The sequence below is a fragment of the Scyliorhinus canicula genome, chromosome 2 (genome assembly GCF_902713615.1).
Source record: "Scyliorhinus canicula chromosome 2, sScyCan1.1, whole genome shotgun sequence".
Taxonomy (NCBI): Eukaryota; Metazoa; Chordata; class Chondrichthyes; order Carcharhiniformes; family Scyliorhinidae; genus Scyliorhinus; species Scyliorhinus canicula.
This window is the reverse complement of record NC_052147.1, coordinates 93206665-93220479: the sequence shown is the minus strand read 5'-3', so window position 1 is coordinate 93220479 and position 13815 is coordinate 93206665. Positions and strand designations below refer to the sequence as shown.

At 46.1% G+C, this 13815-nt stretch overlaps 1 protein-coding gene across 9 annotated transcripts in view; it reads right to left on the bottom strand.

The window, feature by feature from the left end:
• Positions 1-13815, bottom strand: part of LOC119956184 (calpain-3-like) — a 182398-nt gene that overhangs the window by 21631 nt on the left and 146952 nt on the right. For all 9 annotated transcript variants that reach the window (XM_038783139.1, XM_038783131.1, XM_038783173.1 and 6 more), the window contains 4 exons: positions 11996-12053; positions 11174-11235; positions 8454-8522; positions 4924-5002 (listed from right to left, as the gene is read on the bottom strand). In XM_038783139.1, coding sequence (XP_038639067.1) covers positions 4924-5002; positions 8454-8522; positions 11174-11235; positions 11996-12053 — 268 coding nt within the window. The remainder of the gene's footprint in view (positions 1-4923; positions 5003-8453; positions 8523-11173; positions 11236-11995; positions 12054-13815) is intronic.

The window sequence follows — 13815 nt, the reverse complement described above, 5'->3', positions numbered from 1 at the left end:
CCTGGGTTTAATTCCTGCCTGCGTTTATGTGGGTTTCCTCCGTGTGCTCAGGTTTCCTCCCACAGTCCAAAGATGTGCAGGTTAGGTGGATTGATCATGTTAATTTGCCTCTTAGTGTATAAAATGCGCAGATTAGACGGGGTTATGGGGATAGGGCGGGGGAGTGAGCCAAAGTAGGGTGCTCTTTCAGAGGGTCGGTACAGACTCAATGGGCTGAATGGCCTCCTTTTGCACTGTAAGAATTCTATGATTCTGTGATCTAAAACATTAATTCCTTCCACCACTAATGCACAGTGACAGCAGTGTATGCCATATAAAAGATGCACCATATATAAGATGCACTGCAGCAACTTGTCAAACCTCGTTGGACAGCACATTCTAAATGCCTGATCTCTGTCACTTGGAAGTTCAAGAGCAGCAAGCGCATGGGAAGTCCAACATCTGAAAGTTTCCCTCCTGGTCATACACTATGATTTTGAACTATATCATCATTCCTTCACTGTCACTGGGTCAAAAACTTGGAACAACCTCATGAACAGCAATGTTAGTGTACCCACATTACATGAATTTCAGCAGTTCAAGAATTCAGTTCACCACCACCTTCTCAAGAACAATTAAGGACAAAAAATGATGCCCTTGCCAGTTACAGCCAAAGAATAAATTAAAAGGGGCAGCAGGGTAGCATGGTGGTTAGAATAAATGCTTCACAGCTCCAGGGTCCCAGGTTCGATTCCCGGCTGGGTCACTGTCTGTGTGGAGTCTGCACGTCCTCCCCCTGTGTGCGTGGGTTTCCTCCGGGTGCTCCGGTTTCCTCCCACAGTCCAAAGATGAGCGGGTTAGGTGGATTGGCCATGCTAAATTGCCCGTAGTGTCCTAATAAAAAGTAAGGTTAAGGGGGGGGGGGTTGTTGGGTTACGGGTATAGGGTGGATACGTGGGTTGAGTAGGGTGATCATGGCTCGGCACAGAATTGAGGGCCGAAGGGCCTGTTCTGTGCTGTACTGTTCTATGTTCTATGTAAAAGCAAAGCCATACAAGTCAGGCTCCTCGGGTTATAGAATAATTTAAGGCACAGAAGGAGGCCATTCAGCCCATTGGGTACATGCCAGCTCTCCATGAAGCAATCCATTCAGTTCTGTTCCCCCGCTCAATTTCTTGAAGTTCCCATCCAATTTCCTTTGGAAATTTGTTTCAACTTTCATCACCCTTGCTGCCAGACAGTTCCAGGTTTTTGCCGCTCACTACATAAAAGAGTTTTCCCTCACATTCCCTGCATCTCTTTCCCAAAATCTTAAGTCTGTGTACCCTAGTCCTTTTAATATCAAGCCAATGAGAGCAGTTTTACTTTGTAACCTTATCCAGGCCTGTCATAATCTGGTACATTTCTATCAAATCTCCCCTCAATCTCCTTTGCTCCAAGGAGAAGAACGGCAGCTTTTCTAACCTAACTTTGTAACTAAATTGCCCCATCCCTGGAATCATTCCAGTAAAATCACTTCTGCACCCTCTCAAGGACCCTCATGATCTTCCTAAAGTGGACACAATACTTTGGTTAGAGGCTAACCCAAGCTTTATGAAGGTCAGCATATATTTTGGAATGAATTGTTCAACAAACATGAAAATCAGACAGCCCTGGCAATGCTATAATCTAATAGAACAAACCATAGGCTTCGGATATCATAATCCACGTAGGCTAAAGGAGAAAAAGAGATGTGAAGGAGGTTCCAACCAATTGGCACAGCTGACCTGTTTCCTCTGGCAATTGAAACCCTCCCCATAATTAACTGCACTCAGCCAACTGTGGTAACATCGTTAAACACTGTTGTAATACTGCTCATAGTCCATTACGGTAATACCACACGCACAGTCCACTGGGAAAAAATGCTTAACATTTTGATGTGTGAGGCTGAAAGTGTAGTAGGCAATATCTTCATTTTGCAGTTTTAATCTGGGACTATAGTGCCCTCTATTACCTTCACCTCAATATATGGACATATCAGAGAGAGAATGTGTTGCAGACCATAAAACCATTAGACATAGGAGCAGAATTAGGCCATTCGCCCCGTCGAGACTGCTCCGCCATTCAATCATGATTGATATGTTTCTCATTCACATTCTCCTCCTTCCCACCATAACCCCCTGATCCCCTTATTAATCAAGAACCTATCTATCTAAGTCTTAAAGACATTCAGTGATTTAGCCTACAAAGCCTTCTGCAGAAAAGAGTTCCACAGATTCACCACCCTCTGGCTGAAGAAATTCCTCCTCAGATATGACCAGGATGATCATTGCTGACAGTATCACCAGCCCAATATTGGTGTCAGGAGGTCTGATCCAGTTTTGAGGTGCTCCAGCCTCAAGAATATAAGGGCTAGGGTTTTGGTTGCAGTACATATGAAGAAGGGTAGTAGAAAGTAATTTGATGTAATGTCCAGAGTGCACTGAGGTTTACCTGTAATTTGCTCAGGAATAAGAAATAGATTTTGGGCAGAATTCAACCAAAAACATCTATATCCAGTTTCAGGCGCGTTTAGCAGGGTATTTCCTGACGCCTGCAGTGCCGAGAAAGACCCTGTTTACCCTTTGTTTTTGGCCTTGGCGAGGGACTACCCATTGAGGCTGTACTTTAGTCAAGACTACTCGCTGATTGTGTTGCCATTTTTAAAGGCAACCCTGTTCTTTTACCCCCCCCCCCCCCCCCCCCCCCTCAGCAACCCAACCGTAGCCTCCGAACCCCTCCACTTCACCCAACGTACATTTACCGGAGTCCTGGAGCACCCCCCTCATCCCACTTCTTATGGGAAAGGCACACCCAGGCCCGACCCCTGGCATATGAAACCTGGAACCCGGGTACCTTGGCACTGACAGCTTGGCAATGCCCCAGCCAGCCTGGAAGTGCCACCCAGGAACCCTGGCAGTGCCATGGGTGACACTGCCAGGGTGCTCAGGTAGCAGCACCAAGGTGCCAGTCTGTCAATGCCAAGGTACCCAGTTGCCAGTGGGAGTGCCAGGGTGCAACCTTGCCCAATGCCAAACCACCCGGAATCTTTAATGACATGGGAGACTACCCCAGGCAGCAGCACGACTGGTCCACGTTTGGCGAGGTCTCCCAGGCGTGGCCGGTGAACCAGGGTCCCAGGAGAATCCAGCAGATTCATATTTAAATTAGCCTAATGTTTAATTTAACTATGCATATCTGGTTCTCACCCAACGAGTACAAGATCTAGATCGCAAAGGCGTTCAGAGCAACGCGAATCTCACGACATGTGTCTCACAAGATTCAACGGTGTCATCCCGACACCAGGTTGGACGTGAAGAGACCAATGAATTGCGCCCTTCAGCTGCGGTTAAAAGAAGGTCGATTTTCCCAAATTGGGCTCTGAGGAAAGCCAAAGATCAGCCATAATTGTCGTGAACGACAGAACAGGCTCAACAATCATTATGGCTTACTACAGCTCCTATCTCTTGTATCCATTGACCAGAAATGTTAACTCTATTTCTCAGTCCACAGATGCTGTCTGACCTCCTGAGTATTTGAGGCATTTACCTTTTTATTTCAAGTTTTCAGAATCCGCAGTAACCTGGCTTTGCATTTTCCACATAGTGACCAGGACTGGGATATTAAAATGGTGCACCACTTCTAGTACTTTTTTGCCAGAAAGTGGATATTGAACTTGACGACGCATATTTGGCAGGCATATTCAAAAATTAGACTCATGACAGGATTCCGTCATCTAACCTGTCAGCACAGTGGTTAGCATTGTTGCTTCACAGTGCCAGGGACCCGGGCTTGATTCCCCCTTGGGTCACTGTCTGTGTGGAGTCTGCATGAAAGCCGGTTTAGCACAGTGGGCTAAAAAGCTGGCTTGTAATCCAGAACAAGGCCAGCAGAGGGTTCAATTCCCGTACCAAATTCCCCGAACAGGCACTGGAATGTGGCGACTTGGGGCTTTTCACAGTAACTTTATTTGAAGCCTACTTGTGACAATAATCGATTTAAATTCATTTCACGTTCTCCCCGTGTCTGCATGGGTTTCCTCCAGACGCTCCAGTTTCCCCCCATCAGTCCTGAAAGATGTGCTTGTCAGGTGAATTGGATATTCTGAATTCTCCCACAGTGTACCCAAACAGGTGTAGGAATGTAGCGACTAGGGGATTTTCACCGTTACTTCATTGCAGTGTTAATGTAAACCTACTTGTGAGACTAATAAAGATTATTATTATTATCACCAGGTAAGAAACATGAGGCATCAGGAGCTCCAACTGATAAAAATGAGAGTGACGCTTTGACTGGTGTAACCATGAGAACAAAATGTTAATGCATGCTCGGCCAATTACAAGATATAAACCTGTGTGGAGTCTGCATGAAAGCCGGTTTAGCACAGTGGGCTATTTCACTTCCTTCCCCTCTCCTGCTGGCACTGGTTGAAGTGTTGCACAAGTTCCCCTATCATTAATCAGGAAATGAGCATGATCCTAAAAAAGCTGTCCTCACTATCCTAGTGGGCTTGGGACTGACTCTCGAGCTTCTAACTTGGAAATCAATTACACTTGTGACCAAAATTGAGCCCACGGATCTTGTGACTGGAAGGGAAGGTCTGGATGAAAAAGTTTAAATGTTGTTCTAAAGAACCAGCGACTGCAGCAGATACAGAGGGGCAAGCTTGGCTCCTCAGATCAGAACCTTTCCTTTATCAACATTTTCATATCTCCTTCTGGAATAGAATTTGTCTGAAAACGTTCCAGTCTACTGACTGCACCTAAACTTCAAGAACTGGAAACACAAATTTTTCAAGTCCAGCTGTTCAGGTATTTACAGGTATCCGTTTTCACAATTCTATCACAACCATGCTGACTCACTCCCACTCACCTGCATTATAGTCTAACTTCTTTCTGTGGACACTTCTGGCCCATTCCCACTCACCTGCATCATTCACAGCAGTGCGCATTTCATAGCTGTCAATCAAACCAGAAGCATCTTTGTCATATTCCATAAAGATTGTCTGCAAAACACAGGAAATAACAATTAACATTTCTGGCAGGGACTGATGCCAGAATACAGCTACTGGAGTCCAGACTAGAGTTACAGGATCATGTCTGATGGACTGAGGTCAGACTAGAGTTACTGGATCATATCTGAGGGACTGAAGTCAGACAAGAGTTACTGGGTCATGCCTGAGGGACTGACTCCAGACAAGAGTTACTGGATCATGTTTGAGGGACTGAGGTCAGACAAGAGTTACTGGATTATGTCTGAGGGACTGAGGTCAGACGAGAGTAACTGACGGCGCCAAGGTCCCAGATTCGATCCCGGCTCTGGGTCGGTGTCCATGTGGAGTTCGCACATTCTCCCCGTGTTTGCGTGGCTTTCGCCCCCACAACCCAAAATGTGCAGGCTAGGTGGATTGGCCATGCTAAATTGCCCCTCAATTGGAAAAAATTAATTGGGTGCTCTAAATTTATTTATAAAAAGACTAGAGTTACTGGATCATGTCTGAGGGACTGAGTCCAGAACAGAGTTATTGGATCATGTCTGAGGGACTCAGGTCAGGATACATTTATAGGATCATATCTGAGGGACTGTAGCCAGAACACAGTTACAGGATTATATCTGATGGGCTGAGGCTGGAATACACTGAGGCCACACTGTAGCTGCAGGATCATAACTGAGGGCAGAATACAGGACCATGTATGAAGGACTGCAGGTAATAAATGTGATGAGACTGAGGTCAGGAATAATCACCACATTATTAGGACAGTGATAATTCTGAGTCATAGTCATAGAACCTACAGTGCACAAGGAGGCCATTTGGCCCATCAAGTCTGCACTGGCACCTGGAAAGAGCACCCTACTTAAGCCCACGTCTCCAGCACCCATCTCTGTAACCCAGTAACCCCACCTCACCTTTTTGATACTAAGGGGCAATTTAGCGTGGCCAACAGAAACACCTGGAGGAAACCCACACAGACACGGGGAGAAAGTGCAAACTCCACACAGTCACCCGAGGCCGGAATTGAACCCGGGTCCCTGGAGCTGTGAGGCAGCAGTGCTAACCACTGTGTCACCGTACCGTGCCTCGTCATTAGATGACACTTATCCATTTTTCATTCCTGAGTGGTTCTAAGTGGTGCTCTCACAAATTAGAAGTTCTAAAGCAATGATAATTTTTATTCATGTTGTAAATTGAAGCACCAACATGCTTTCACCGACATGCTATAAAGGAGGTAGCCTCTTTTTTTAAAAATAATTTTTATTGGAATTTTTTGAAAAATATATATCAACAGAACAATAATAATAATAACAATAATAAACACCCCCCGGCACCCGGAACGCATGTAACAAACCCCCCCCCCCCCCACCCCCCCCCCCCCAAACCCAATAAACAACAAAATAAATTAACAATAAGCAAATTAACTTAAACAATACCCCCCTGAGGACCCCCCCCCCTTTCCCCCCCTCCCCCCTGGGTTGCAGCTGCTGCTGACCTAGTTCCTTATCGTTGAGCCAGAAAGTCGAGGAAAGGCTGCCACCTCCTAAAGAACCCTTGTACCGAACCCCTCAGGGCGAATTTGACCCTCTCCAGCTTAATGAATCACGCCATGTCATTGATCCAGGTCTCCACGCTCGGAGGTCTCGCATCTTTCCACTGCAGCAAGATCCTCCACCGGGCTACTAGGAACGCAAAGGCCAAAACATCGGCCTCTTTCGCCTCCTGCACTCCCGGCTCCACCCCAACTCCAAATATCGCGAGTCCCCAGCCTGGCTTGACCCTGGACCCTACCACCCTCGACATCGTCCTCGCCACCCCCTGCCAGAATTCCCCCAGTGCCGGGCATGCCCAAAACATATGGGCATGGTTTGCTGGGCTCCCCGAACACCTAATGCACCTGTCCTCACCCCCAAAAAACTTGCTCATCCTCGTCCCGGACATATGAGCCCTGTGCAGTACCTTGAACTGGATGAGGCTAAGCCTCGCACATGAAGAGGAGGAGTTCACCCTCTCCAGGGCGTCCGCCCATGTCCCCTCCTCAATCTGCTCCCCCAGCTCCACCTCCCACTTAGCCTTCAGCTCCTCTACCGATGCCTCCTCCACCTCCTGCATCACCTGGTAGATGTCAGACACCTTCCCATCCCCGACCTACACCCCCGAAAGCACCCTCTCCCTTACCCCCCGCGGGGGTAGCGAAGGGAACCCCTCCACCTGCCGCGTAGCAAACGCCTTGACCTGAAGATACCTGAACATATTCCCCGGGGTGAGCTCAAACTTCTCCTCCAGTTCACCCAGGCTTGCAAACCTCCCATCAATGAACAGGTCTCCCAACATCCTAATGCCCGCCCTGTGCCACCCCAGGAACCCGCCATCAATGTTCCCTGGGACAAACCGGTGGTTCCCCCGCAGCGGGGCCACCACCAAGCCACTTCCCCCCTGTGTCGCCTCCACTGCCCCCAAATTTTGAGGGTAGCCGCCACCACCGGGCTCCCCCCTGTGTCGCCTCCACTGCCCCCAAATTTTGAGGGTAGCCGCCACCACCGGGCTATAAAGGAGGTAGACTCAATCTTGGTCATGGTTTTTGGTATAATTGAGTAGATCATTCTACACGTAGACAAAGCCTTAAAGTGTCAGCATTATAAAGTGGGCAGACTATTAGAGAAACTGACAGTTAACATCCCCAATGGCGGAGTGGGTAACTGCACTTTAAAGTGTCCCATTTTCCCATATCATTTTAGGAGGTTGCAGATTCAATCTCTGATCTATGCTGATTTTAGCTGATTGTGAGTGTAGATATTAGCCATGATGCTCATGATTTGTGAAGAAGCCAAATCATCAGAGCTTCTGGTTCTGTTCATTTTCCAGTAAAGGTATGTGCGAATCTACAGATTCAGGCTTGGCTATGTTAGTATCTCTCCCTAATATGCATAGTCAAGAGTAAACAAGTCTGTGTGGGGGCATTCATGGTCTGCTGCTTGGTGCCTGTGGAATGGTACAACAGCATTACAGAGGGATAAACAAGCACCAGCAGGAAAACAGGTGACTCCTAAAAACTAATTCAATTGAGAATTTAAAAGTATAAGTTATTTGAAATTGGTTTTGATTTAGTCCTGACGCACCAAGTTATTTGACCTCAGTGACTGTGAAGAAGGGGTGGGGGTGTTGGCAAGTGGATTTAGGGGCTTGGCAACCCCGTAACTCCACCTCTCTATTCCACTACTGAGTTGACCAGATAAAGAGATGCCTAAGTGGAAATGGACAGCAGTTAATTATGATTTCAAGTAATTCACTATTATGAATAAAAGTTGTCAAACTCTAAATTAACCTTTCTACTGATAATCTGGGCGGAAATTACTTGGCCGCAAATGCCAAACACCAATTATCAAGTGGTTGAACCCAATATAACTTAAAGACAGTGACATTCCGTGCCACAAGTGACTTCACACCCTTCAGCATATCCTACCTGCCATTTCTTAATCTTGTTCCAGAGATGCCTAAACTCCATTAAATTAAGCTTTCCGGACCCATCCGTCTGTTAGCAATGTTAAGGAAGACATTGTTTTGTTACCTGTGTGGTAGGTAACATGTGCTACTCAATCCTTGGCTAATGAAGAGGTCTTCTGAATGTTGATGAAGAAGACTCAAACTTGACGAGTAGTAACAAAAGGTTTATTGAGTAAATATAACAATAGCTGCATGAGTTCTTTACTTTAACTTTGATACTAGTGATAAGGTTAACAAGATCTAACTACAGTAACTATACGTAACTCCACTAGCCATCTGAACTAATCTGCCCTGGTCACAGTGCACCCAAGAGAGCCAGAGAGACACAATGTGGTTGCTTTTTATACCCCTGTTGGTCCGGCCCGCTAGTGACATCTGGTGCTACTGATTACACATTAACCCCTTGTGTACATGTACATACAGAGATCACTGCAGACATCATAAAAGATATTAGGAGATAATATGATAGTTCAGCAGGCTGGTAATGAGGTTACTAATTCCCTGGCCCGTAAAGGCACAGAACCAATATTACATCCAAATCAATGTACTTTGGTGATCAGAAAGTAACCTCTGCAGCCTGGAATTAACAGCAGTTCCTTAATTTTTGTAATTAATTTGTAATTATGAAAGCAAATGAACACAATGGGGTGCAATTACATAATCGGGGTGAAACGGAGTCAGCAGACAGTTTTTGGTTGTTGCACCAAGTTAAAGTCTAACCCCCATGTTTGTGACCAATTGAAAGTGTTTGCACTATTCCAAGATAATCTGCTCATCAGACCTTTATCTGAATTCCTGGAGGATGCCTCATCATAGGGAAGATATTATTGCCCTTGACAGGAGGTTAAAGGAAGCAATGAAGATGTTGAAGACATCAGGAATACATCATGTCAGGAAATTAAAAATAACCTGGATGTGGTTTCTATGGAAAATGGGAAGACATGGAGACCTGATTGATGTTTGCAGGATTAGCAAGGAACTGACAAAGTTGATTAGCCAATTTGTTTCATTTATAAGTGGATGCAAGTTAAATGAAGCAAGTTGGCAGTAAGACGACAAGCTTAGGGATGAATATATTTGCTGCAAACTGACTTGAGGCTTTTCCAGCTCTGCTGCTGTAACTTGGTCAGAAACATCATTCATGCCCCCTGAATCTCTGCCAAAGTTACAATAAGGCAATCCCCAAGAAACCTTTCAGTGCTTTACACAAAACACAAGAGATGTGGAATACGTTAGCAGGGAAGCTCCTTGAACACAATGGAAAAAGTAAGTTTAAGGAACAATTGCATTACGTTCTGGAGACAGAAGGAATTGAGAAGGTGGGCAGATAGAATCATAGAATCCCTACAGTGCAGTGTGAGGCCATTCGGCCCATCGAGTCTGCACTGACCCTTGCTCCAATAGAGCACCCACAGTGCTAACCACTGTGCCACCGTGCTGCCAATACAACTGGTGGCACTCTTCAGTAAAGTTAAATCTCAGCAAAATAAATTTTAGGAGAGAAAGCAATTTATGTGCAAACTCCAAAAACAGAAACAAAGTTAAAGTCAAGGAGTAGGGAACTTAGTTCAAGTATCCACTGCCAATATAGACTGGATCCAGCCCTGCCTTCTGCTGAGCTGGCTAATCACAGCCAGTTGTCGACAGGAATTAAATTAGCTACAATTAACATCAGTAGGTTGGAGTGAGATAGGTGAAAATTAGTCAAATATTTCTCTCTCAATGGACATCCTGCAGTTTCTGCTGGAAGTGGAGAGTATGGACATTAGGTCAGGACAGTTTTGAGGTCTGCTGAGATATGCCCTACAGTTGACCAATTTGTCAGGAATCACAAATAAACAACAGTCACTTGGCAAGGTACTGAAGGCTGACCAATGTCTGAGGAGGCATATCTGAGTGCAAGTTAGCACCATTAGAATAGAAGAGGTATATGCTTAAAAAACAAAACAAACCAAAAAGGAAATGTTTTTCTGACATGCTGGGGATAAATAAACTGGCTCCAAAATTTTGAAAATCACAATTATGTAGTCAGCTTATCTTTATTCCACCAAAAGAGTGCTGACGACAATTGTACAATTTCAACTACTGTCCAGCCTGTAGCAAACAATGTCAATACAACAAGGTAGCATAGTGGTTATCACAATTGCTTCACAGCTTCAGAGTCCCAGGTTCGATTCCCGGCTTGGGTCACTGTCTGTGTGGAGTCTGCATGTTCTCCATGTGTGTGCGTGGGTTTCCCTGGGTGCTCCGGTTTCCTCCCGCAGTCCAAAGATGTGCAGGCTAGATGGATTGGCCATGATAAATTGCCCTTAATGTCCAAAATTGCCCTTTGTGTTGGGTGGGGTTACTGGGCCATGGGGATAGGGTGGGGGTGTGCACTTGGGTAGGGTGCTCTTTCCAAGAGCCAGTGCAGACTCGATGGGCCGAATGGCCTCCTTCTGCACTGTAAATTCTATGAAAGATGAGGAATCTATTACAGACCTTTGTGGATTATCTGACTCAGTTTCATGCCAAAGGAAATGCACTGCTCCCCATTGCCTTTGGCACAGTCCATGACAGACTAGTAACCATTTTGAATCACTGAATCCTGGTACTCAGTTGGGTCAGGATAAAGGCAAAACACTTTAGACAATTGGCTATGAAAGAATAATGAATATTATGGAGAAGAAGAAAGGATACATCCATGAGAGCAACCATACTGCGACAAGATTCGAGGGTGAACCCTTCCGTTTTCATCTTGTCTGTGAGGAAAAGAACAGTTAATATTCAGAATCACTACAACACATAACAAAGGAATAAACATTTAAAATATTGGGCATGATCCTCCGGCCACACTGCAATGGAAAAACAGCTCACCGCGGCGCAGCGTGGCCGCTGAAAGCCAGGAGACCCTGCTCCCGGGATTACCCGGCTCGCAACACCTCGCGACAAAGCAGCCTCCTTGATTGGCACCCCATCCACCACCTTAAACAATTATTCCTTCCATTACCAATGTGTGTTAGCAGCAGTATGTACTATCAAGAAGAAACATTGCAACAACTCAGCAAGGCATTTTCAATGGCACCTTCCAAACGCACAACCTCCTTCACCTATAAGAACAAGAGAATCAGATGCATGGGAACACCAGAACCTTCAAGTTTCCCTTTAAGCCACACACCATCCTGACGAGAAGCTTTCTGTTCTTTCACTATTAGGGGTCAGAATCCTGGAATTCTTCTATAATGACACTGTGGGTACATCTACACTACATAGACTCCAGTGGTTCAACAAGTCTGCTTGATGCCCCTTTTCAAGGGCAGTTTAGGAAGGTCAATAATACTGACCTTGACAGCTATGCTCACATCTCATGGATGAATTTTTTAAAAATGCCCCCAAGGTCAGCGTGCAGATGAGATAAAGGACATCTCCAGAGGTAATGGTACAGGTGCTGGGCATTATCTCGCACAACCTTACTGTGCTGATGAGGGTTAGTGTTAGGTTTGTTGTTTAATTGGTACTTACGTTTTTTAACAACACGGTTTAAGATATTCCTCATTTCAGATGCACTGATCTGCATATCCTGTGATGAACAAAATAGAACACTTATATTTTGCTACAGGCTTGCCCCAGAATTGGTCTTTCCGCCACTTTAACACAACAGTATGTGTTGTTACTTTGACATATAGATTCTCCACAAATGAGGCCATGTCCCCATGTCGGCGTAAAAACGCTGGCATTTTACTCCAGACTTACCTGAAAAAAATATAGAGCAATTCCCTTACCTGCAGAAGGCTGGCAGGGAGCCGGAGTGATTCTCGCAGCTTTAGGTGCGGATACGGGCCCGCGCACTTCCGGTTCTGAGTCCACGCATGCACATGGCAGCGACCTCCAGTGGCCGTGCCGAACGCGATGGCGGACTCGGGCCGCGAACCAGGACCAAGACACAAGGTCTCACCGATCTGCCAAGCGCCGCTTCATCTGACCCACTCCAATTGCTGACCCGGCCACACATAAGGTCCCGCCGGTGATGGATCCTGCCAGTGATGGATCCCTCCGCCCTCCCCCCTACCACCAGGGCGGCCGCAGACTGAGTCCACAGCCGCAGCGCGTGAGTCCAGATCGGCCAGACGTGGTTAGAACCACGCCGTCCCGGGAACTTGGCCGGTCGGGATCGGAGTATCGCTGGGAGGGCCTCTTGCAATGGTCCCCCAGCCGTGCGTCGTGAATCGCGGGAGCGGCGTCGGGCCCGGTTTCTCGCGTAAAAGTCGATTCTCTGCCCCCGCCCCTTAGGCTTGTCAAAGTAATCAAAAACATCTATTTGACATCTTTTGCTACACTTGGTGGTAATATCCTACAATTCCATTCAGGCAAACACCTGAATCACTTGACAACAGGAGTAACACAATTAGTATCAGCAACTGATGCAAGGATGCTATTCCTGCACCACCTTTAAAATTTATATTGCCTTTCACCTTATTTGTATCAATCGCATTGTAACATCTCACATGGGACCTATGAGATGGGAACGCTGGTCTTCCCCATGTTCCTTGTGGAGTGTGAGCTCCCCCGCTAGGGGTGGGGGTATCTCAATTACCCAGAGTACATGAGGTCAGCCAGTAAGGCACTGACCAAACAGGAACCCGGTAGGGGTCAACCAGGAAATGTACATATATATATATTGTTTGTAAATAAAACGTTGTTCCAATTTTTACTCGGTGTGGATTCCCCGAGTCCATATTAAATGCATCATTTAACATTTATGTGTTAAATTTCATCTGTCTATATCCTCCAGAACTTTGTCATTATTTACAACAATTCTGAGTTTTGTGTCATTTGCAAAGTTAGAAATTTTGCCCTGCGGCATCCGGTGACTACACATGACTTCCGATGACAGCCCGCGAAGTTTTTCTCAGGAGATTTTCTGTTCTAACCAGTAGATTAGTGTGGAGTTCGAATAGGTTTGTTGAGGAATGTCAAAATCCTCATCGAAGAAGGCTCCGGGAAAAAAACTCCTGGCTGGAAGCCCGAGAAAGGAATCTAGGGGAGAAACGATGGTGGAGGCGCTGCTTCCATCACACTAGAAACGTTGGCTGGGGTGATGGTGCAGGAGATGGTGAAGTTTGGCCAACTCGAGTGACAAGGGAAGGAGATTAGGGACATTAGAGGGGAAGCAGGTGGTTCTAGTGAATGTCTACGCCCCAAATTGTGGTGATGTAGAGTTTATGAAATGGTTGTTGGCTGCAGTGCCAGATTTGGGCACCCACCAATTGATTTTGGGGTGATATGTACTGTGTGTTGGACCCAAAGGTGGATCAATCTGGTCCAAAATTGTTGGACCTGGT